The sequence below is a fragment of the Chinchilla lanigera genome, unplaced genomic scaffold (assembly GCF_000276665.1).
Source record: "Chinchilla lanigera isolate Chin_1 unplaced genomic scaffold, ChiLan1.0 scaffold00052, whole genome shotgun sequence".
Lineage (NCBI taxonomy): Eukaryota > Metazoa > Chordata > Mammalia > Rodentia > Chinchillidae > Chinchilla > Chinchilla lanigera.
The window spans coordinates 13837759-13860086 of NW_004955453.1; the positions used below are offsets into that span (position 1 = coordinate 13837759).

At 55.1% G+C, this 22328-nt stretch overlaps 1 protein-coding gene across 5 annotated transcripts; it reads right to left on the reverse strand.

The window, feature by feature from the left end:
• Positions 1-8685: 8685 nt before the first annotated feature.
• Positions 8686-21949, reverse strand: Slc4a3 (solute carrier family 4 (anion exchanger), member 3). 5 transcript variants are annotated; one of them, XM_005395506.2, is made up of 23 exons: positions 21855-21948; positions 21601-21740; positions 21086-21248; positions 20242-20519; positions 20013-20128; positions 19387-19586; positions 17662-17810; positions 17363-17543; positions 16785-16920; positions 16348-16531; positions 15907-16006; positions 15463-15647; positions 14555-14780; positions 14124-14342; positions 13590-13738; positions 13224-13418; positions 12517-12735; positions 12137-12226; positions 11389-11555; positions 10476-10729; positions 9996-10165; positions 9632-9766; positions 8686-8963 (listed from the first exon to the last, which is right to left on the reverse strand). In XM_005395506.2, exons 2-23 carry the CDS (start codon positions 21649-21651, stop codon positions 8886-8888), a joined length of 3645 nt encoding a protein of 1214 aa, XP_005395563.1. In that variant the 5' UTR covers positions 21652-21740; positions 21855-21948; the 3' UTR covers positions 8686-8885. The 5 variants fall into 5 exon arrangements, with proteins under 5 accessions (XP_005395563.1, XP_005395562.1, XP_013375393.1 ...); XM_005395505.2 differs by having other exon boundaries at positions 9632-9805; positions 21855-21947; XM_013519939.1 differs by lacking the exon at positions 9632-9766 and having other exon boundaries at positions 21855-21949.
• Positions 21950-22328: the final 379 nt, after the last annotated feature.

A 22328-nucleotide genomic window follows, 5' to 3' on the forward strand; every position in this document is an offset into this window, starting at 1 on the left:
ATATATGTCAATTTAATCCTATTGGTTGATAGTTTCATCAAGCTCTTCTCAAGCCTACCTGATTTTCTCTACTAAATATTGAGAAGGGATTAAGTCTCCAGTTATAATGGTGACTCTTCTGTTCTTCTTTTCCAGTCAATCCACTTTTTCTTTGACTATTTTGCAGGCTTGTTGTTTGGTACATACACATTCATGATCACTATATCTTTGGGGGGAGTTGACTCATCACTCTAACCCTCTGTTAGGCCTCTTCTGACACCATCCAGAGGGGAGAAGGAAGGAGCATCTCTACTGCTGAGGAGAGAGCTGAAAGTTCTGGCTACCTACTTGGCCACCATGAGTGTTGGGGTGGCCTGTCACAGTCTCTCAAAATTAGAATTCTAGGCTCCCACCTTCACCTTTGTTGGTCCAGGTGAGAGCAGTGCCACAGTCTTTCCTGCGGTGTTTGGCAAGCACTGTCTTTAAGTTTGCTGTCTTCTTATATTTCTCCTTTCCTTGTCCTGTAGCTAGGGAGTGCAGACTTTCATTGGGTTTGGGGTTTTGTTACTGTCTTGTTTTTTTTCTTTGTGGATGCACCTACTGGCATTTCTGGGCTGCCTGCTTCTTCAGTTCCAAATCTGGGAAATATGAGTCGGAAAGAAAACTCAAAGAACTCACTATATGTTGTGTTGTTCCTTAGACCCCAAGCTCTCTAGCTATTCTGCCTTTTCCTCTCCTCCTTTCAGAGTCTGGATTTCTTTTATATGTAATAAAAAAGAGATGTTAGTTGTACTTTGCAGGAGAAATAGGGACAAGTACATCTGTCCCTAGTACTTACTCTTAAATAATAGCTGTGTTTGACCACCAGCCAAACTTTGTCTTCCTAAAATTCTAACAAGCAGCTCTTACAGGCTGCCTCCAACATACCAATACTGTGAGTCTCAGGTACAGTCACACCCACCTCCTATCACAGAAGCTAAAAAGCCACATGCTGTCTTTCCCAGCAGGCACATAACATGAGTTTGGCAAACCAGGTCCCCACCAAGGACCTTGGACTAGGTATAGCAATGGAGAGGAGCAACATAGTAAAGAATCCCAGTGGGAATTTCCGGAACACAGTGGTAGCAATACCAAGGGTGACATCCACCACCAAGGATCCTCTTTAGTCTCTCATATTCAGTGATGGCAGCAGCATTCTCACCATTTTCTGGTCCATGCCTTTGACCATAGTTCTGACTAACAGTGTGCCTGAGGTGGATTCCCCAGTCTTCTCAGTGGTTCTGTAAGTAGTTTGCAGTGGTCCTATGTCTGATTAAATCAGCTAGAGTCTGCTTCCACTGTTGCAAATAAGAATTCTGACTTAAGCACCCTCCCACTGGCTGTCAGCCACAAAATTCTGTGGGAAACGAAAACCTTAGCATCTACCTCAAAATGCCTCTATTCTTGTTCAGTGGAAATGACTTGAGGAATCAATAGCAAACAGAAGACTAGAACACAACTAGAAGGGCTTGCTGAGAGGGGCCACCTGGTACTTCTCTGGCTTGGTTGTACATGTGCCTCCAAAAGCCATGTTGACCCTAAATCCTAGGGCAGTAGTATTAAGAGATGAGGCCTGTGGTGGGTAATTAGGTGGCCAGGGCTCCGACTTCACAAGTGTGGTTAAAGGACTCTCCCTAGCTCCTTTTCTGCTCTTTCCACAATGTGAGGATGAAGCAACAGCGTCTCATCATGGGTATAGACAGCAACCTCTTGCCAGACACTGAATCTGCTGGTGCTTTGATCTTGGACTTTCCAGCCTCCAGAGCTGTGAGAAACTAATGCCTATCATGTATGAATTCACCAGTCTAAGGTGTTTTATTATAGCAGCAGGAACAGCCTAAGACAGAGTCTAGAGCCTTAACCTACTCCTTTAGTTGCCAAGTAGTCTCTTCCGTGATTCTGACACCCCACACCCCACACCCCACACCGTGAGCACACGTGTGAATGAAATCTCCTTCCACAAGATGAGTAATCTGGCACTGAGTGGAAAGCGCTGACTAGCCTGACTTTGGGAACAAGACAGTCCCATTAACCCTAAAATCTTCTTTTCCCTTCTGCAGCTCCCACCTCATCTCCTTCCTCCTACACTAAGACTCACCCACTAGAAAAAGCTTTTTGATGACCTTCGGGGTAGCTTTGTGCACAGAAAAGGCTATTCCAATAAATGGCTATTTCACAACCCCATATTAAATTTCAAAATTAATATTTCATTCATTAAATTTATAGATTAAAAATTCACAGCTCTTTCTTGAGCTTTTAAAAGCATCTTAGGAATCTTACTATCCTATTTAAGAGTCTAGCAAATATGAACAGTCACTGTGAGAAGACTTGTGATTAATGTTCAGTCCCATTTATACACTTAGTTAATTAAGCCTCTTTAAGTGACATTTGTAAATTTAATATATTTGGTTTCTTTTAAGCTTTTTACCTGACTGCAAAACCTTCCCAGATACAAAAAATAACTCTTATATGTTTAGTAAACTCACCAAACAAAAGAGACAACTTTAAATGCTTTTAAATGTCCACACTAGGTCTAAGCTTAGAAAGATTTTTTTGTTCAGTTTTGTTTTTTATTTGTTTTGTTTTGTTTGAAACAAGGTCTTGCCATGTAGTCCAGGTTGACCTCGAACTCACAGTAATTCTTCTGCCTCAGCCTCTGGAGTACTGGAATTACAGGCATGTGTCACCACACCTGGCTGGAAGATTTTAACTTAAAATCACAAATATCAATCAGTTACTCAAGAATGAACATTAAAGTAGAATGTTGAGGATGATGTATTATTCCAATAAGTCAAATTCTCTTTAAAATTATGCATACATTAATATATATGCACCAGCACTTTAAAGATACTAAAACTATAATTTGATTTCCTTAAACATTTGCGTATTTAATTTTACATATTTTCTCCTTGGCCCCAGCACTTGTCTACCCTCAGAAGAGTCAGGGAAGATAACTTCCTTCTCAGCTAACTGAGGTTTCTAATCAGCTAGAGGTTCTGGATGGGAGTCTGACCAGATCCTAGATAGTGTCTCTTTTTTTTTGTTTGTTTTTGTTTTTGTAGTTTTTCTTCCGGTACCGGGAATTGAACTCACGGCCTTGCACTTGCCAGGCAGGTGCTTTGCCACTGAGCTAAATCCCAGCCCCCCTAGATAGTGTCTCTATGGATCCAACAAGCCCTGTTTGCAGTCTCTAACTTCCTAACTTAAAGATGAAGGTGGCTGAGTAGCCAAGTCCTTAACCTCCATCCAGGTCCCACACTTGATTTTGTGTTTATTTAACCCTGGAGGTATATAGCTACGCATTTGTTCATTTACCTCTAAAGAAGCTTTCATTCTCTTTTATGCTTTTTATCTCATAGGATTACACAACTTTTACAGATATATAAATAAAACCTTAATTGAATTCTGGTTTTCTCTCATGCTGTGTCTGAGATCCCAAGGTCATTCTCTAAGACTCAGCTTCGCCCTCCTACCCACCCTCATCTTCTGTGGTCCCTGACTTCCATGGAAATGTGAAGGTGGGCTCTCCAAGGATCGGGCTCTGTCCCGCTTCACCAGACTAAAGGAAAACATTCCTAAGCCTAGTTGCCTCTTGGAGCAGTTATCCAGAGCTCTCACTCCATCCTCTGCTTCCTTCCTTTTCTGAGCAAGCCCTGTAGTGAGTGGTCCAGGTCAGCTAGAAGAAAAAGGTCCATGCAGGAGTGCTAGACCCAAATTCTTCATCCCCCGAAAGGATGAGGCGACATAATCAAAGTTATGAATGCACGCCTGAGCCAGGGCTGGAATTCAGGTCTCCCAGTTCCCAGTTCTCATGTCCTGGCCACTCCACTACAACATCCCCAATAACGGCAACACCAGCAGAGTGAGAGGGCCGCTCCTGCCTCACAGCCCCAACCAGCCCAGCCTTGGAACCACATGCCTCACGCACATCTTCCTGCCGCTTGGCAAACAGAATAGAAATAGGCATAGTTCTTGCCCCCGAGCTTTCAAAAATAAATATGCATATCGTGTATTTACATTTCTATACTAAAGAGAAGCAATCATAAGAAATAATTTTCAAGTATAGTGGAAATGGAGGTGGGATCATCCATGGCAAAGAATATATTGGTTTAGGATAGTTGTTTTCAACCCTGACTTTATATTAGGATCTCTAGGGTTGAGGGGAGAGGTACATTTTTTAAAATATTAATGCAAACTTGTGAGGTAAGTTCTAGATGTTCATATTTTTTTAAACATTCCAAGAGATTCTGATGCATAGCCAGAGCTAATAACCTCTGGTTTAAAATAATGATTTCTGAAACTTCTGCCCTTTCCCTACTATGATCACAATTTGTGCCTTATAAATCTATTAACTACACAGTTATATTTTTCCTTAAATCAATCACTTATTTTTACTTATTTCCTTCAGCCTTATTCTACACAGTGCCATCTGTGAAATCATGGCCCTCTATGGGAGGTGCTATGGTTTGGGTCTAGAAGTCCTCCCACAGCCTCATGAGATCCTAGGCAGAGCTTTTGGATGAGACTGGATTTCAGGGACTCATAGCTCACTTGCTGTTAGGAGGTGAGGTCTAGTAGGGATACGAAGCACCCTGGGCACCCTGCAAAGGTGTATCTCCCTTTCCCAGCCCTCCCTTCACTCTCTCTGCTTCCCAGCCCCAGTGAAGTGAGCGCTTTTTCCTCTGTCACAACCCTAGGCCAGGATGTCCACTCTTGGAGCCAGCTGACCACTGATTGTAAACATGAGCCAAAATAAACCTATCTTCCTTGTTATGATTGATACATTGTGTCAACTTGAGAAGATTACAAGCTTTGTTTGGGGTTTTTTTTGGTTTTTTTTCCCCGGTACTGGGAATCAAACTCACGACCTCGGGCTTGGCAGGCAGGTGCTGTGCTGCTGGGCTAAATCCCGGATTACAAGGTTAACTAAGTGGCTCAGCAGGGGGCCAGGTCCTTATTTTGTAAACACCCTGAGCCTGTGCAAGAGGAAGGCAGGGAGATGGTGGGGCTGGTAGCCTGCTTACAATGTAAAGGAGGAAAAGCACTTTGCTCTCCTCAACCCTCTCCGCTTTTGCTCTGGTTGTTTTTGTTGTCCTCTGCCACCTTGAGCTGTTGCCCCTGTGCCATGCCACCCTGCCTTGGAGCCAGCTGATTATTGGCTGAAACCTCCACAAACTGTGAGCTAAATAAACCTTTCCTTCCTTAAGTTTGGGTGTCTGGTATTTTGTCTCAGCAAGAGAGAAAAGTTAACTAACACACTCCTCTAAAGTGCAGGTGTCAGGTATGGTGTCCCTAAGACAGAAGGTATCTGCATACATCAGGCTGGAACTCTGTCCTTCTTACAGCCTGAGGGAGACAGAAAAGTGTAAGCAATGAGCGCATAGCGGGAGAGCTGGTGGGGCAGAGAGTACTACGGAGGCTTCACACAGGAGTCTGGTTTCATAGTCTCCTTATGGTTTCCTTCTCCCTGTTCTGTTTTTCTACCAGTTCTGACCTCTGTTGCACCGTGTTATGCCCTATCTCCAGCTGTACCACACTTCCTCTTGGTCCCTCATCTCCTATGGTCTTGAACCCTGTCCTGGGGACACCAGACATTAAGGAATTCTGTGCACCTTCTCCACATCCCCCAAATGTAATTAACAGTCGTCCATCACCCAGAGGACATCCCAATGGACATGCAGTCAGTTAGCACTTGATAAAGCACCACTCAATAAAAAGAAACGGTTCCAATGCAATTAAAAATAGTCCCAGCAGCAGTCTCAGACATTAAATCTTCCTTACAGAACATAAATCCTACAAATATTGGAGTCAGCTCTTTGCATGAATGGTGAGGCATGCAACCCAATTCTCATATAATTTATTTATCTGGGAAGCGAATTCCTCACTTTGAGTTTCCTCATTTGCCACACTAGATTCAGTCTGCCATTTGGTGCTTGCCAGCATTTCTTCTATTGTCGTTTTTAGCAATGGCTTCATGGCTGGCTATGCCGGCAGCGGCAGCATTTGGAACAAGTGCCCTTGAGTTTCATTTCATCTTTCCTTTGCTGCTTAGAATTCCCTCTGAGAGCTCCAAGTGTCAACAGGCATGATCATTATTTGAGTCACCTGACATGATACAAGAAGCAATGTCATATCGCCTGCCAAATGAGACACATTATTGCCAGCATCTGTGCCCTAGAGGAGGGGCGCAGGGCAACCCAAGCAGATGGTCTGTGAGCTCTGACAGCCAGAAGCTGTCAGGAGAGCATCAGAAGTCCTGAGTGAGCTGAACCCCCATCATGGAACAAGCAAATGACAGTGGCCCTCTTTGCGCAAGGTAAAAGCATGAACTAGCACTCCTCCTGGCTGGAAGTGGGCTTGGGCTTGTTATCCAGAGGCCATGGAAGCTTTGGGCTGCTGCCCAAAATGTGACCTTATCCCCGTTCAGGGTGCCACAAGAGGAGGGATAAAATGGTGGTGTGTCTGCTGGCCTCACTAGAAGGGGTCTCTAGCACCTTGCCACTTACAGTACAAAGCTGGCACTGCTGGGGCTGGTTCAGAAACACCGCGGCCTGTGTGCCTTAGTAGCCACCTGTCCTGTCATTACTGCCCTGTGCCATCGGGGCTGCCTGAAGCTCCTCTCTGTTGACAGCTCCTCTCTACCTCAGAAAAGGCCTCTGTCTGGACTCCCAGACTCTGAAAGAACAAGACCAGGGGCCTAATGAAGAGAAAGTTGGGGTAAAGGCTGGGACTACCAAGGCTTCCGGATACATCCTGAGTCTGGTCTAGGCCAGTCCTGAGTGCCCTTCTGAATTTGCCATGTTACCGTATCACCCCTTGCTTGTCTCTTACATACCCAACCTGGCCCCACAGCTCCCCTCTCAAAACACCCCTCCTGGTAACCTTGTGGTTGCGACAGCCCCCTGGGTCTGCTCAGACCCCAAAAACGCCCCCTCCTCTGGTCCCCTTCTCAGTGTGTGTTAGCCCCTGGCCTCCCTTGATGAGGGGTGAGTTCCAAGGGTACAGGAATGAGCATGCTTTTTAAAACTCCAGGCTCTTGGGCCTCTCTTTTCTTTCTGTGTTGGCTAAGGTGAGGTTATACATGGCTCTATCTTTCACTGAAGTTTCTTTGCTTTTGTTCTGAGGCCTCAGAAGCTAGTTTTATTGGAGGCCACTGTGATCCAACAACAGCCAGGGCTAAGTCTCCTTCCCTGTTCCATAAGCGCCCCCCCCCAACACACACACACACATTGTAGCTCTTCTTTTGCAGCTGAGCAACACCCACGCTTCTCAACTATTGGCCAAGCACAGATGACTGGCACAAGCCATATCCAATGAAGAGTCCGAGCTTCCTGGGCTCAGGTAGGCCCTTCCTCTCAGGGGTCGAAGAAAGAGGAAGGCCCTTCCTGAGGAACAAGAAAGCCAGGCAAAAATCGAGGCCCAGAACCGCGAGGGGGAGATAGGGTTCCACGTGCAACCTCGCAGCCAAGCCCGACTGTGAGCAGGCCTTGCCGTCCCCACGCGTGGAGTCGGCCCCACACAGTGTGGCCTAGGCTTTGATTGACCTTCGCTTTGTTCCTTGGCAGAGTTCTTTTGATATTCCACCTCGCCTTGGCCAATCTAAGGGAAAAGGGATCTTGCCTTCACATGGGCCAAGGGCCTGATGCTTTGCGAGGCGCCGGGGCGCCAAAGACTGAGGCTGTGGGGCTGCTGGAACGAAATGCTTGGAGCTGGATGCTAATCCGAGACAGCTGGAAGGCTCAGCGCCTCCTTAGGGACACAACAAACAGCCCGGCAACGGTCTGTGCTGCCTCTCCTGAGGGCTTCGGGGTACTGGTCACTGGCCTGAACGCCTGGCAGGAAAGGGGGAAAGGATGAGGAGCAGCAGCAGCTCCGCGGGGAACAGTCAGCGTGGGGCTGCGGCCCCTGAGGCTCGGAGCTGCAGACCTCCACCCCGACCCCGCCTGTCTCCCAGGGAGCGACCTTGAATGGGACCTCGGATGGCAGCGGGTCCACCAGATGGCAGCGCTACTCCTGCTCAGCCGGGACAGAGCCTGCAGTGTTGGAGAGCGACCACCAGAGGGCAACACGCGGACCACTGGCTCCGTTAGGCCGCTGGTTGCCTAGCAACTGTGACGCAAGGGGCTCCTGTTTCCACCCTCCTCAAGGCCTCCCAGGTTATTTCTGGCAAAACAGAGACTGCTGTACAAGGAGTGGCTTCAGGAATCCCAGAATTGCCCCACTTTTAAGCCAGGAGAATTTAAAATAATCCATGGGATGCCGCTCTGGCGTCTACAGGATAGGGCGGCTGGCCTTACTCAGGCCAGCAAGAAAAGATAAGCATTTTCCATTCCCCACACCATCAGAGACCTCTGATTTCCCTAATGGCTAAAATGAAGCAACCCCTCCTTCTGCCTTCCTATGTGGAGCGAGTGACCTTGAGCAGACCTTGGGCCTCCTGCTGGACCACTGTACTTGCAGGGGGGGGATGGAGTAGGGGGCAAAAGGGCTCTGCTCAGACCTGTGTCTTGATTCTTCCCTTTCGCCCACAAAGACTCTCCTTCCCTCGAACTTCTGCCAGGTTTTTAGGACCCTGAGATAGGAATTCTTCCAATTCCGGATGGATAAGGACTCTATCTGACCAATCCTGCAAAAACCAGAGATGGACCCAAAGAAATGAGGCAGACACAAGACAAGGAGTGTGGTTATAATAAGCTCAAAGCCTGTGCCGGTGTAGTCTGTGAAAGGCCCCAGGCCAAAGTCAGAGAGGTCACTCTGGCCTGGCATCAGCAGTGGCTCTGGGCACATGGTGAAGAGTGCCCTTGCCCTGGCACAGGGCTCTGCCTGGGGCCCTGGTGTGGGTCTCTGAGGGGTACCATCCTTGAGGGTCACACGGGCATGTGCAGCTCGTTGTACTCATCCTGGCCATCCTCATCAAAGTTTGGTTCCGCATCTTCTGAGTCCAGCTGGAGAAAGGAGCACAGGTTTGGGGAGGCAGAGAGGCAGACTCCTCCCCTCCAGCTCCCCATATCCAACCAGCAGCGCTTCCTGTTCCCAGAACTTCCAGCGGGCCTCACTCTCTGCAGAGACCATGATGCCAGACTGAAGCATTTCCCTTGGCCAAAATCTTCAGGTCCCCCTCCCCATTACTTGGCACTCCCAATAACAATAATAATCGCACCAACTACTGCACAAGAGATTCTTCCCTGGGGCCCCTTCTAGTTCCCGCAGTAGCCCTTTGTGCCAACTTTTGAGTATGGATGAACTGCAGGAAAGGCCCTTCCCCTAGGTGACAAACAGGGCTCAGGATGGATTTCAGCACGGTGCTACCTCTCGCTGTCTGTCCCTCAGCAAGATGCTTTTTTCAGGGCACAACTTGTCCTCAGCAGCCCCTGCTTGTCTTGCACCAAACCATCATACTAAGTGCTTTACCTGGATTAGTATCTAATCCTCCCAACAGTCCTGTAGAATCTATTACACAGAATCATCAGCCCCATTATACAGATAAAGATAAGATTTCTGAAGGTTAGATAACTTCCCTAAGGTCAAACAAACCAGCAGGTGGCCCAGCAGAGACTGACACCCAGGTATCTTGATTCCACTGCCCACGTCACCCCACACCACCATCCCTTACCGCCTGCAACTCCCTGTCCTGGAAGAGCCTGGGCAGAAGGCACCGCCTCAGAGGCACCGTGAGCAGCAGCAGGAAGGGAAAGGCGAGAGAGGCCGCTGTGGATTTGACCACCCAAAGCAGTGCGATGCAGCCCAGCTGAATGCAGGTGAACAGGTGCATCCGCCACGTCTTCACCTGGGGGGTGGGCACGGGCCTCACCACCCAGCAGCCCATCTGCTCCCACCCACACACCAGGGGACTTGGGTGACCGGGTCCCAAGTAATCTTTCATGTTCATCCTGTTCATCTCTGGCCCGGGGACCCCTTGGATCCTCTCCCCATCATCCCATCACCCCGCCTCCCCTCCTCACGCCTCCTGACCTGACCTTGGTCACATAGGGCTGTTCAGGATGGTGTTTTGCCGGCATGAGGATGAGCAACAGACGCTGGGACAACTGGATACCAGACAGTGACGTGACCCCCATGTACAGGAAGATCCCAAAGAGCACAGCCAATGGGATCCGGCGCAGCACAGCCCCCATGACGATGGACAGGCCTGGAGGGGGCGACACAGACCTACCTGACCCCTAAGATGCCCCGTGAAGATACAAGGCCTAGGCACGAGGGGACAGGGACCTATCTGACCAATCAGCTGGGTCTCATGAGCAGGAGAAGATGCAGTAGGGTTCAGAACCAGGAAAGGGATCAGGAAAGGACTCACGGAGTGTCAGACGGCAGTTGAGGGCTAAAAGGGACAACTACACAGGACATATGGCAGATTCAGAGGGGACCTGTATCAAGCCCAGGACAGAGAGTTTCTGGCTGGGGAGCCCTATAAGGCATGTCTGTGAAGAGGCCAGGCTCACCCACAAGGCTGGCGATGAGCACCCCGGTGACCCTCTGCTCCCGCACCTCCTGGATCTGGGGCTTGTCACCAGGAGCGATGGCAGTGCGCATGACCGTCAGCGCATTGACGTGGGTGACAGAGCGGACAGTGGCAGCTGTGAGCCAGGGCAACCCAAAGAGCCCACAGAGGCCTCCCAGCGAGCCGATGAGCAGCAGGTCGAGGTGGAAGCCGGAACCCTTGAGCAGCCTTCTGGCTTTCTGGCTGACAATGAGCCTGCAGGGGGACAGGATCAGGTGGCTGGCCAAGCCTGCAGTGGGCACAGCACACACCTACACACACACACACACACACACACACACACACACACATACACACACACACACGGGACAGGATGGGGGGGGAAGTGCAGACAGCAGTCCTCCCCAGCCCCTGCCAGCTTCCTCTTTCAAGTTCCCAAATTGAAGTTCTCAAATTGCAGCAAATTTGAGCCAAATTCCCACACTGTGAATATTTAAAGCACCACAAAAGCCAGATGCCAGATCTCACCACGTTATTTTGGTTTAACCGAAATGAGATACATTTGAGCATCCCTGAGTGAGAGAACAGCCTGTCAGTGTTCTGAGGACTGTCAAGTGCCACCCTGCAAACAGTGGTGGTGACAGACTGGCATTATGTCGAGCCATCCCAGGAAAACCATACACAGCCCACGTGCCCTGCCCCCACCCCAAGGCCATCGCTCCCAACGCCCACCTCCTTCTCATCCCTCCTTCCAGAAACTCGCTCGCCTCCGCAAGGCCTGGCACTGCTCCCACCTCCCCACTCTGGGCACCCCCAGAGCAGTAAGATGGCCCTGCCTTAACCCTGAAGCCAAGCCAGAAGCCTGGCCCTGGCTTGGCCCCTCTCTTCTCCCTCAGTGTCCCCAGCCCTCTCACGCCGTGATCTGTGTCTCCATGAATATCAGGATGAGGACCAGGAGGGCGGGGACAGCCGCTGCCACCATCATCCAGGGCGGGAAAGGACGGGCACTGCCCAGAGGTGGGATGAACCATGTGCGCTTGTGGGGAGAGGTCACCGAGAGCCCTGTGGGCACTGTCAGCTTCTGCAAGGCAGGAAGGAAGACAGGGTTCAGGGACACAGCATCCCCAGGTGGGAAGCCCCCACAGCAGGTGCTCCCACCAAACTCTGTGTCCCCAGTCCTGGGGCTCTGGGGAAACTGGGAGAAATTCATTTTGCATTATCCAAAGGCACTGCCTCAGGGGCTGGGGATTTAGCTCAGTGGCACAGTGCCTGCCTGGCAAGCACGAGGTCATGAGTTTGATTCCCGGTACCAGAAAAAAAATCAAAAAAAAAAAAAAGAAGAAAGAAACAAAGGCACTGCCTCCATGGGCCAGGGAAACAAACTATCATCTCTCCGAGTGCTGGAGCATTCAGGAGACCTGGCATGGGGAGACCTGTCATCCTGCCCCCAACCACACCTGCTCCTCTGGATTCCTCCCTCTCGCGCCCTGCACAGCACCCTCAGCTGGACTGCAGGCTGCTCCTAGCACCCCAACCCTATCCTCCCAGTGTGGCTCCTTCAGGAGAGCTGGGTTCCTGCCCCGCACCTGACCCAAAGACAATGGAGATGAGCCATGGTCCCGGCTGTGGGTGAGAACCAGCTGCGGCTGAGGCCGGGCTCACCTGGGTGTAGGTGTCTGTAATGGAGTAGTCCACCAGGACCATCACCAGGATGGAGATGGGGATCCCAAAATCCCCGATGAGGCGGCGAGCCTGCGAGGGTTGAGGGGGGACAGACTAAGAACCAGAAGTCCCCACCACAAGTGTCTCTGAGCCCCTCCCGTTGGTGACAGCAGTGCCCAGAACATCCCTGTCCCAGTGAAATTTCTCTGGGAAACAGTGAGAAGTGCCAGAGGAGGAGGCTTCCGCTGGGGTGGAGGCCACTCAGACGGTCCAGGCCCATGGGCTCTCAGGGCAGGGGACCACGGGCTCTCTGGAGCACAGCCTGACAGTGGCAGCAGGAATCAAGGGCCAACGGAGATCCACACCCAGCAGCCACATACTTTGCCGCCCAGGAAGCGGCTGTTCCTGAACTTGCGCAGGAAGAAGGCAATGAGGAAGGTCCCCAGCATGAGGATGAGGGACAGCAGAGCCGTGTTGGGCTGGTTCTTGGGGCCAGGTGATCCATCAGTGGGGGGCGGGGCACTGCTGTTCAGCTCCTGGCCAGCATCCGGGGCCCCCTCAGGAGGGTAGAATGGCAGCAATGGGTGCTCTGTGAACACCTGAGTGTGGATAACGAAGATACCTTTCAGTCACTGGGCAGGCGACCCTAATTTTATCACCTTAGTGCACCTTAAGGCAAAGGGTAGCCCCTTAAATACCTGCAGAGCCAACATGACAGACTTCCAGCAACATCTCACACACACACACACACACACATACACACACACACTCCTCTACCCAGGACACCATCCCCTTAAAGCTGCCAGTACCCCTACTCCATCATGCACCTGTTCAGATGGCTCCTTATCACTAACCACCACCCCCCTCCACCCCAGCCATTGCCTAGAGCCTGGAACTGTCACCCTCCAGGTCTGAGTCCCTTGCCTTGAGGGCAGACCCAGCCCTGGGGTCCCTGACCCTACACCCACCCACACCCGACACAGCCCATCTCCTTGTCCCCTCTGCCCCACTGCTCCATCGCCCCCCGTCCAACGCTCCCAAGGACTCTACCCAGACCCCAGTCTACCCGCCCACTCTGGACCACCACCTTGTAGAGCTTATGGAAGGTCTCGTAGATGAAAATGAGCGAGATGAGGAAGGCAAAAATCTCCTGGGTGAAAGGCGAGATATAGCGGACCAAGAAGCTGCCTTCAGCCGCCACCAGGGCAAGGACAAACACCACCAGCCAGAGGCCAACCCACACGCGGCCAGTGAGGTACTCCAGCTCCTGGGATTGGCAGAACTGAAGACAGACAACAAGGAGGTTGCCCACAGCTGGTCTACCCTAGACCTCTATGCCCCACAGGATGGGCAATGGGTGCCTGAAACTGTAGGGACCATCACCCAACTGAGAAGGAGCACAGGGCAGAAGGGAGGGGGCAGCCAGGCCCTGGGCGGGGAAGGCAGGCTTCACCTTGAAGAAGGCTTCTTCAAAGACGAGCAGTGGTCCAGAGAAGCCGACCACGAGCAGCGGCTGGGCCCCCAGCAGAGAGAAGAGGATGCCAAGCACAGCCGTGGACACGATCAGCTCAGACACGCCCATCAGTCCCTCCGTCTTCTCTCCTGGGACAGGCAGGCTCAGTAGGTGCCCCAGCCCAGCTCTTTCTACCTCCCCCACTTCATGGAGTTTATCCTAAGCTAGGGGCCCCAGCAAAAGTGGAGCAGCTCCTAGAGTGACACCCGGGGGCCCTTCCCCAACCTCAATCTCCCCAGGGCCCTCCAGGATAGCACCCCTAGCATCTTGCCCACTCCCTCACTTGATAGCCCCCCAAAGTGGTTCCTGGGGTTCCCTGATACAGCAGCTCTCCAAGGTGATACTACCTTTCCTGCTGCCTCCAATCACCAGCTACCTGTGGTGATCCCTGGGACACTGACACTGAAACCTTACAGGTGGCAGTGGGTCCCCAAAATGACCACAGGAACCCCTAAGCCCCCCACTGCCCCTCACCTAGCAGCCCCCCGAAGGTGATGGCAGGGCTGAGGGCTGCGAAGTAGATGAAGAGCACAGCGGCCACGCACTGCGAGTGCAGGGCATCCCGCAGGTCACTGGGGTAGTGCGGGTACCGGCGCTTCACGTCCCGGACAAGCCCCCCAAACACCGAGCCCGTCCGCAGCAGGGGGTCATCTTCAGGGACTGCCTCAGAGCCCCCCAACTCCAAAGATAGCTCTGGGGGAACAAGGAGCCGCTGAAACACGGACAACTCCCTCCTGCTTGGGTTCCTGGCCTTAGCCCTGCACAACCCAGGACCTGGGGTCAGGAATGAAAGCCAAAGCCAGCACCAAGGACTCAAGGGTATCCGGACAGGCCTGGGGTCACAGCCTTAGGCTCTGGGATGGGGGAATGTATGTGTTAAGGGATGCAGCCCCAAAGGGTCTGACCTTTCCCAGGGGCCACATAGCCTCCCCGGGTGGTCATCTCGACTTTGGTCTGCTCGCGCTCCCGTCGCTTCTTCAGCAGCTCGCGCTGGAAGGCAGCTACAGATCGCAGCAGGTCACGGCCTTCCACCTCCGATGGAGGGATCACAATGCTGCCATCCAGGAACTCGCTGATGGCACTCAAAAGGTCCTGCCGGTCATCTGCCTGGTACGCAGCCTCATGAAACAGCTGTGGGAGAGAAGATTGTGACTCTCAGGAAAGGACTGAGGGAGGCCCTGGGAGGAGATCTAGGCGAGGTGGGGTCACAGAGCCCCACAGAGTGGATGGTTGGCCAGCTGCACCCATCCAGCCCAGCAGTACAGCTCTCAAAACACTGGTGCACATCCTTACAGGACAGCAGCTGGGCAATGGAGTGCCACTAGCTGGCCCTCCCAGATGTCCGCTCTCTCTCCCTTGGGCCCTCCACTTTCCCACATGCAGGACTGAAATGGTACAACCTGTCACAATTGGGACCTCCAGGGCCATTCTGACTGGGCAGCATCCATCCCTGCAGACTCACAAATCTTCCCAATATGGCACCCGGCTAGAAGACTCTCTGGTCCAAGCCCAGAAGAAGCCACAGCAAAGACCAGCACAGCAGCCTCCCATTCAGGTCCCATTATCCAAGGCTCTGGGGTCTGGGCTTCCTCTTCCCCTAGGTCATCAGCCCCTCCTACCCCTCAACCCAGGGCGCCCTTTTCTACCCTGGGCCAAAAGCTCACCTGACCACACTCCTGAGCATGACCTCCCCCTAGAGGGGTCTCCACCACCCTACACTCCATGGGCACCACTGTGGGGAAGGAGAGGGCCAGGGACAAGCATGAACCAGAGACCAGGCTTAGAGAGCCCAGCCTGGGAGTGCAAGGCCCACCTTGTCTGACATGAGGGTGGCAATGGAGCGCCCAAGCTCGTGATAGTCCGTACTGGTGTGGGTGGGCCCCAGCATCACAAAGAGGAAGCGGACAGGGACTGGGACTTCAAGCACAGACTCCAAGAGCACAGCCTCGCTCAGTCGCACAAAAGCTGCCGCTGGCTGCTCCAAGAATGGCACACAGCCTATGGGAAGAAGGCAGAGGGTGCTGGGCCAAGGGAAGCTGTCAAGGCAGGCCCTGGAGAGATGTGGGGCTTTCATCCACAGTTGAATAGGTTGTGCACCACACAAAGAAACCCCAACCTGAAAGGGGCCCTATTCACCTAGGTATTTATTACAGTTTACCAGTAGGTGGAAACTGCAAGTGTTAAACAAGGGTTGCTTTTATTCTAATTCTCACAGTGGTACTGTATGGTCTAGCAGCTGTCCCAGAGCCCGCCTCACCCACAAGCACGACCGTGGCCTCAGCATCTTCAGGGATCTTCTCCAGCAGCTTCAGGCTCTTCCCCCGGTGACCGTCTCCCCCAGGCATGTGGAGGGGCTTCTGAGGACGCAGAACTGGAATAGGGCTGGGACCCAGACTGGAGGCCATGGCAGGCCCTCCCATCCCTCACTCCAGCCCAGGGTCTGGACCCCGCCTCCAAGCTGTGCACACCACAACCTTATCTTGTCTCAGTGGCTTCCACCAGGCCAACATCATCGCATTTAAACCCTGTGTCCCCAGCCTGGAGACTCCTTGTGCATGTCACCTGCAGATCCCCTGTGTGCCTAGAGTGACACCAGGCAGCCAGCCTTCCCAACCCCCTCAACAAAGTCACTGACGACCTCAACTCAAACTGGGCATCTTCTCAGTCCCCCAGCCCAGGCCAGCGCAAGGTCACTGACCTCCTTGGCATCAGGGTCATGTGGCCAGAGCGGGGCTGGCTCCCCCAAGTCATCAGCTATCGTCGGCACCGCACCATCAGGCCCATGGCTAGGGGTTGGGTGATGATTCCCCAGGACTGAGTTCATGCTGGAGCTCGACGGGTTCCGGGGGAAGAAGCCACTGTCCTTGTCATCATTGGGATGGCTGGAAAAGGAGAAGCGCAGAGGGTCAGGAAGAGGGGTTCATGGTATACTGAGATCAAAATGGTAAGAAATGGAAGGTTGGGACATCCACTCTTCTGCTTCTGTATAAGAACTTTCTAATGGTGGAAGCTATAGAAACACTGAAGGACGTTGAGCCCCCCCACACTTTAGGTATTCAAGAGGAGGCTAAGAGAGTCTGTGCTCCTGAAAGGGCAGCTGAAGAGAGAGACCCCTTGGGGGGACCCTGCGCACACCTGTGCTTCAGGAGCAGGGTACGCAGCACACTGGCCCTGTCTTCTGGCCGGATCTGGTCTGACACAATCATGGTCTCCACCACAAGGTGTGCAATGCCCGGCAGGGTGGTTTGCTCCAGGTCCAGGAGGGCCGCTCCTACGATACAGCCAGGGGCAGGTATGCCCTGTCAAACAGGAAAACCACCCCTACACTGCCCTGGACCCCAAGGGCAGGCAGAAGTGCTAGGTGAGCCAAGCGCCTGACAAACCCAGGCAGATATAGTCCCATGTGGCTGCGGAGAGCTAGCGGGAGGGATGCAAGAACAAGGGCAGGAGAGGAGCAGAGCCCCTCCTCACCATGGAAGGGCAACACAGGTACTAAACACCTACTATGGACTAGGTACAGCACTAGGCACCAGTACACAGCCTGGCCATCAGCTTATGGGCTGCTCAAGTGGTCAGACTCCACGGCCCCAAGTGGTGGACAGATCTCGCCCAGGACTCTCAGGAGAAATTCCAGGCACCAGGCAACCTGGCACAGGCTAAGCCCTGTGATCACGAGGAGGGCCAGCAGCCAGGCCAGGCCTGAGGACCCCTACCCTGGGCGATGGTCCTCCTGAGCTCCAGGAGGCTGCGGAAGGAAAGTGAGGCAACGTGGGGCTTCCCCCAGCGCTCCGTCTCCTCCTCCACATCCTCTTCAAACTTGATCCAGCGTGCTGTCTCCCGCCAGTGGGGCTCCTGGCTTCGGTCCAGCATCAGCTCGTTCAGCTCCACAAACACCTGCGGCAGGAGCCAAGGTATGGGCTTGGGGGCCCACTGGGGAGGCAGCACAGACTGGCATGGGGGACACGGCCAGAGTGGCGCAGAAGCTGCAGGCCCACCTCTCAGAATCCTGTACCTCATGAGGCCTCCGGTCCAGCTTCTTCTTCTTCTTCTTCCTGCGCAGGATGGGGGCCAGGCCACTGGGGCTGCCCCTCCCACCCTGAGTCCGAGACGGCTTCTTCACGAGGTGCCGCCGCACACCCGGGTTGTCCTCCAGCCGGTGACCTGTGAAAAAAGTGGGCTCGGCAATCCCAGGGGTCCAGCTCGGACCTGGAGGTCATGGCCCAGAGATTACAGCCCTGCTCTACCCAACTGGTCTACTGGGTGGATGCCACTGTCACCAAGGGATCATGCTGCCAGGACCACATAATCCAGTGTGGCCATTGCCTACATTAGGAGTCTGACTCTCAGGAAGGAGGAAGACCAAGCCCAAAGTCCAACAGGGGACCACTGGCCAAGTCCCAACAAAGAAACCCCAACTTAGCCCGCACTCCCAGCTGGACACCCCAGCCCCTGCCATGCCACTGCCCCTTACTAACACCAGGCTCTAGACATAGAGCCCCAACACTTCAGTGTGTCCACCCTCAGCAGCCATGTCCCTGCCCCACAGGTACATATCCTGCATACTCAAGTGACTTGTCTCCCTTCCTCCCACCTGCCCTGCCCTAGCCAGCAGCTTCAGAGAGGCTGGCCACCCAGTTACTCACGAGCAGCTGCCCCTGCTGTGGGGCTCGGCTGGCCTCTGGTGGGCTCCCACAGGCCATAGTCCTCAAAATCCAGCACAAACATCTCTAAATCCTCTGAGGCCAGTGAGTCGCAAGGGCCAGAGGCTGGACACCTCCCAGGGCTCTGGCCCTCGATGTCCCCGAGCCCAGAGTTCAGTGCCCCATTGGGCTCCATGTCCTTGTCCGGCAGGCTCATCGTTGCCCCATGTTCCCTCCCAGAACCCCAGTTCTCCCCAGAGGAGGGAGCCTGGCCAGCAGCGGTCTCTGTCCAAGAAGGGCTGGAGATGGCGCAGCCTGCTGACTCCAACTGCTCAAGTCCCCAAGCCTGCTGCGTCCAGCCCCAACCCTGGGTGGGTAAACACACCCTCTGCGTGACCCTCCCCAACCCACTGCCACTGTTGCCGCCGCTACCACTGCCATCGGATTGTTCCTGTCCCTGTCCTCAGGCCCTGGCAACTTTCCATGACGTACTGAGCTCAAAGCCCTACCCTCCCCACCCCCTGCCCACACCCTGCGGTTCTGAGGAGGAGGAGGGCGGAACCAGTGATGCCCCTGGCCTGGGCACAGAGCCCTGTGGGTGATGACAGGTGGCACTGAAGCCAGGGCACTGATAAGATGGAAGGAATGTGCCGAGATCACGGCCAGGCCCGGCCAAGGGTGGTGGGCCAGGAGGGAGGAAGGCCTGGCACAGGGCGAAGCAGGGGGCTGGCAGGAGGCTCAGCCTCCGGGGGCTGGCTGGAGGGAAGTAAAGAGCTAGGGGATAAAAAGAGTCAGGAGAGGAGGACATGATGCCCTCCAACACCACGCAGGAGAGAGGGCTGCCTTCTTCCAGGGGTGACTCAGGGGACAGAATCAGGCAAAGGGAAGCAATGTCACGAAGGGAAATCTTGGCTCTGGCAATGAGAGGTGGCACGGTGAGATAGTGAGCTCCCTGTCACTGGCCACAGCCAAGCACGACAGGAATACTACGGAGGAACGGAGCCCCGGATGGAGGACAGCACAGGCCTCTTCGAGATCCCTGGCAGGCTGGAAGCCTGAGGGAGCGGGCCGGCGGGCTGCTGCAGGGTCTCACTCACTCTTCATGTCATCCAGGTCCGCAGAGCCCAGCATCTGGGCCTCCGCCTCGTCTGTGGGCACCTGCTGCTCTGGGCCAGCTGGATTGCCCACGGCACTGCCCGGGCACAGTCGCTCCCGCAGGTCATAACTGGCTGATGGGCTCCAAGGCCGGCCCTTCTCCACAGCGATTCGGGACGCCCGGGCCCGGGGGCTTGGGGAGCTGAGAAGGCAACACACAGCCTTGGGCTTGACAGGGAAAGGCAGGGAGATGCCCAGCCAAGGTTCCAGGACTTCCCCCCAGCTCAGAGACCTGGAGTGGGCAACAGGGCACTAGACACAGCCACCCTGTGCCCATCTTGCTGGTCCTCCTCCCTCTCTGGCCCGCCTCCCTCCGCAGCACCCCATCCTCATCACTCCGATACCCTGGTCCTTGAACTCAACTTCTTGGCTGCTCTTTCCTGCTTTGTCCCCTCGTCCTCTCCCCTTTTCCAGCCATGTGGACAGACAATGCCACCCCTGCTTCTCTTCCTGCCAGATCATACCGGCGGACATTCCTCAGGCTCAGGAAGGAGGGGACTGTCAGGAGCTTTGGGCCCTACTGTTCTGGGCTGGGCTGGGTCCTGCTAAATGGGGCAGGCGCCAGTACCTGACAGCGTGCTGGGGGCTCTGGTCTGAGCACAGGGCCGCCGAGGGCAGGGGCTTGGGGTAAGCTGCCCTCCCAGAGAGGCCTGGACTGTCATCCTCATCACTTCCAATGGAGAACTGTGGACAGAAGGCCGAACATGACTTGGGCCCTACTGCCCAGTGCCCACTGCATACTCCTCCGTCCCCCCATACCTCCCTCACCAGCCACCCCCTCAAGGGGAGGCCTCTACCTTTGCTTTCTGCGGAGACCCCGAGGGTGGGGGCTCCACAGGTTCTGCCTCAGACTCCCCTTCCTCTTCCTCTTCTTCCTCTTCTTCTTCATCTGCTCCAGCTCCCCCCTCTTCCTGGATGGGTGGGGTCCCCTCGGAGGGGGGAGCAGAAGTTTTCTCCTTCTTCCTCTTCCTCCTGGTGTGCCGGGCAGAGGTGGGGGGCAGTCGCCGAAGCTTGTGGGGTGGAGGCAGGCGCGCCGAGAGCGGGTGGTGGGTGTGGTGGGATGTGTGCCGGTGAACTGGGGGTGCAGGAGAGCCGGTTGAGGCTCCCACAGCAGAAGGGGGGCCCTCCCCACCCGAGGGGCACACACTTTACTCTAGCTCGAGGCCTCAAACAAGGGCACCCTGGCCCCTCCTCCAGGTCCTCCCAGCACCTGGCTCCGTGCGCAGCCACTGTCAGGCCTGGTACAGTGGCAACAGGAGTGATGGAAAAGGAAAAGTCACGGAACGGAGGTTGGACGGGGCACGTGATATGGCAAAGGGGGGAAAGAGAGCAGAGAGAGACAGCAGGAGGAGAGGACAGAGCGAGCAAGGCCAAAGGGGAAGATGAAGGTCACCGAAGGAGGCCTGGGCCTGTCTCCCTACATCTCCCCCGGGCTGGGGCCCATCTCCCCAGGCAGGCGGACAGGCGATGGGTGAGGGAGGCAGGATGACTTAACATGGCATGGTGGCCCAGCACAGAGTCCAGCACAGTGTCCAGCACAAGATGGCACTGGGTGACCAAGCCGGAGGTGAGCGCAGTGATGGTGACGATGAAGGTGATGGTGGTGAGGGTGGCCGCACTAGGGGTCCCCGGGCTACCCACACTCAAAGTCCCGCTCGCTGTAGCTGCGGCTGGGCTTCTCGGGGTCCCAGGCTGGGGTCTTGCTGATGAGGTCCCCAAACCTGCTCACAGCCAAGGTCTTGCCCAAGTCATCGTCCTCCTCCAGGTCTGGACTCAGTGGGGGCTCCTCCAAGGGCACCCGGACCTGCAGGCCCACAGAGCCTCTCCTAAGGACCCCTGACCCGTGAACGCCCACATCCATCCAAACTCCATGCCCTCCTTAGGGGTCAGGCAACAGCGAGCTCCATCCTCAACAGCCCTGGTCCCTGTGCCCAGGCCTGGGTCAACCTGGCAGAAAGCACCCCTCCAGGCTCCCGGGCCTTGCCAGGAGAGAGGACCACGCATCTGAAAAATGTCAAAGGCCCCCTCTTTCTTCCTACGCCCAGCCCATCTCAGTCCTTGGATCTAGAGATCCCAGGGTCTGCAGAGGTAGCGCTGGCAGTGCCCTCCGCGGGGTCCCTCCCGGTCCTCTTTCCCCACCCCCGCGCGTCAGTCACCTGGGGTAGGGGGGAGGCGCCCCCGGGCGGCGGGATCACTCCGTTGGCCATGGCCGGGCGCGCGGCTGGGAGGCTCTGGCTCACTGAGGGACCTGAGCCCGGGGGAAGAAGGGGGCGCTGCGGGGGCCTAGTGGGGAGCCCTGGGGGAGGAGGGCGGGGTCAGGATCTTCGCCTGGCCCAAGCCCCCACCCTCAGGCGCAGCCACGCCCTGTGCAGCCCGGCGCCCCCGCCCAGCCGTGCCCCGCCCGCTGTACCTTGGGGCTCCGGAGCCTGCGGGCCCCGGGCGGGCCGCCGAGCCCCATGTCCCTCCCCGCTGGGGCGCGGCCGCCGGGCTCCCGTCCGGCCTCTCGCCGCGCAGACCGGGCCGGGCAGACGCAGGCGCCGGAGCCCGCAGCCTGCGGCTCCACCTCCTCGCGCTCAGCTCCGCCGCCGCCGCCACCACCGCCGCACAATGGGAGCGGGAGGACGGTGACTCACCCGCCCCGGCCCGCGCGGACCCCGCAAGACCCCACTGCCAGCGCGCCCCTTCTCCAGGCGCCCGCTTTGCTGGGGCGGGTGCACGGCCCCAATTTCCCACAATCCCCCAGACACACTCCTCCACCTTGCGTTTAGCCTCCGCTCCGCTCTAGAGGTCTGGAGGCGACCCTCCGCAGACAAACCCCTTCCGGGCCCAGGGACAGAGATTTGACCCGTGAAGGACCCTCCATTTCCCTCTGAAGTCTCAGGAC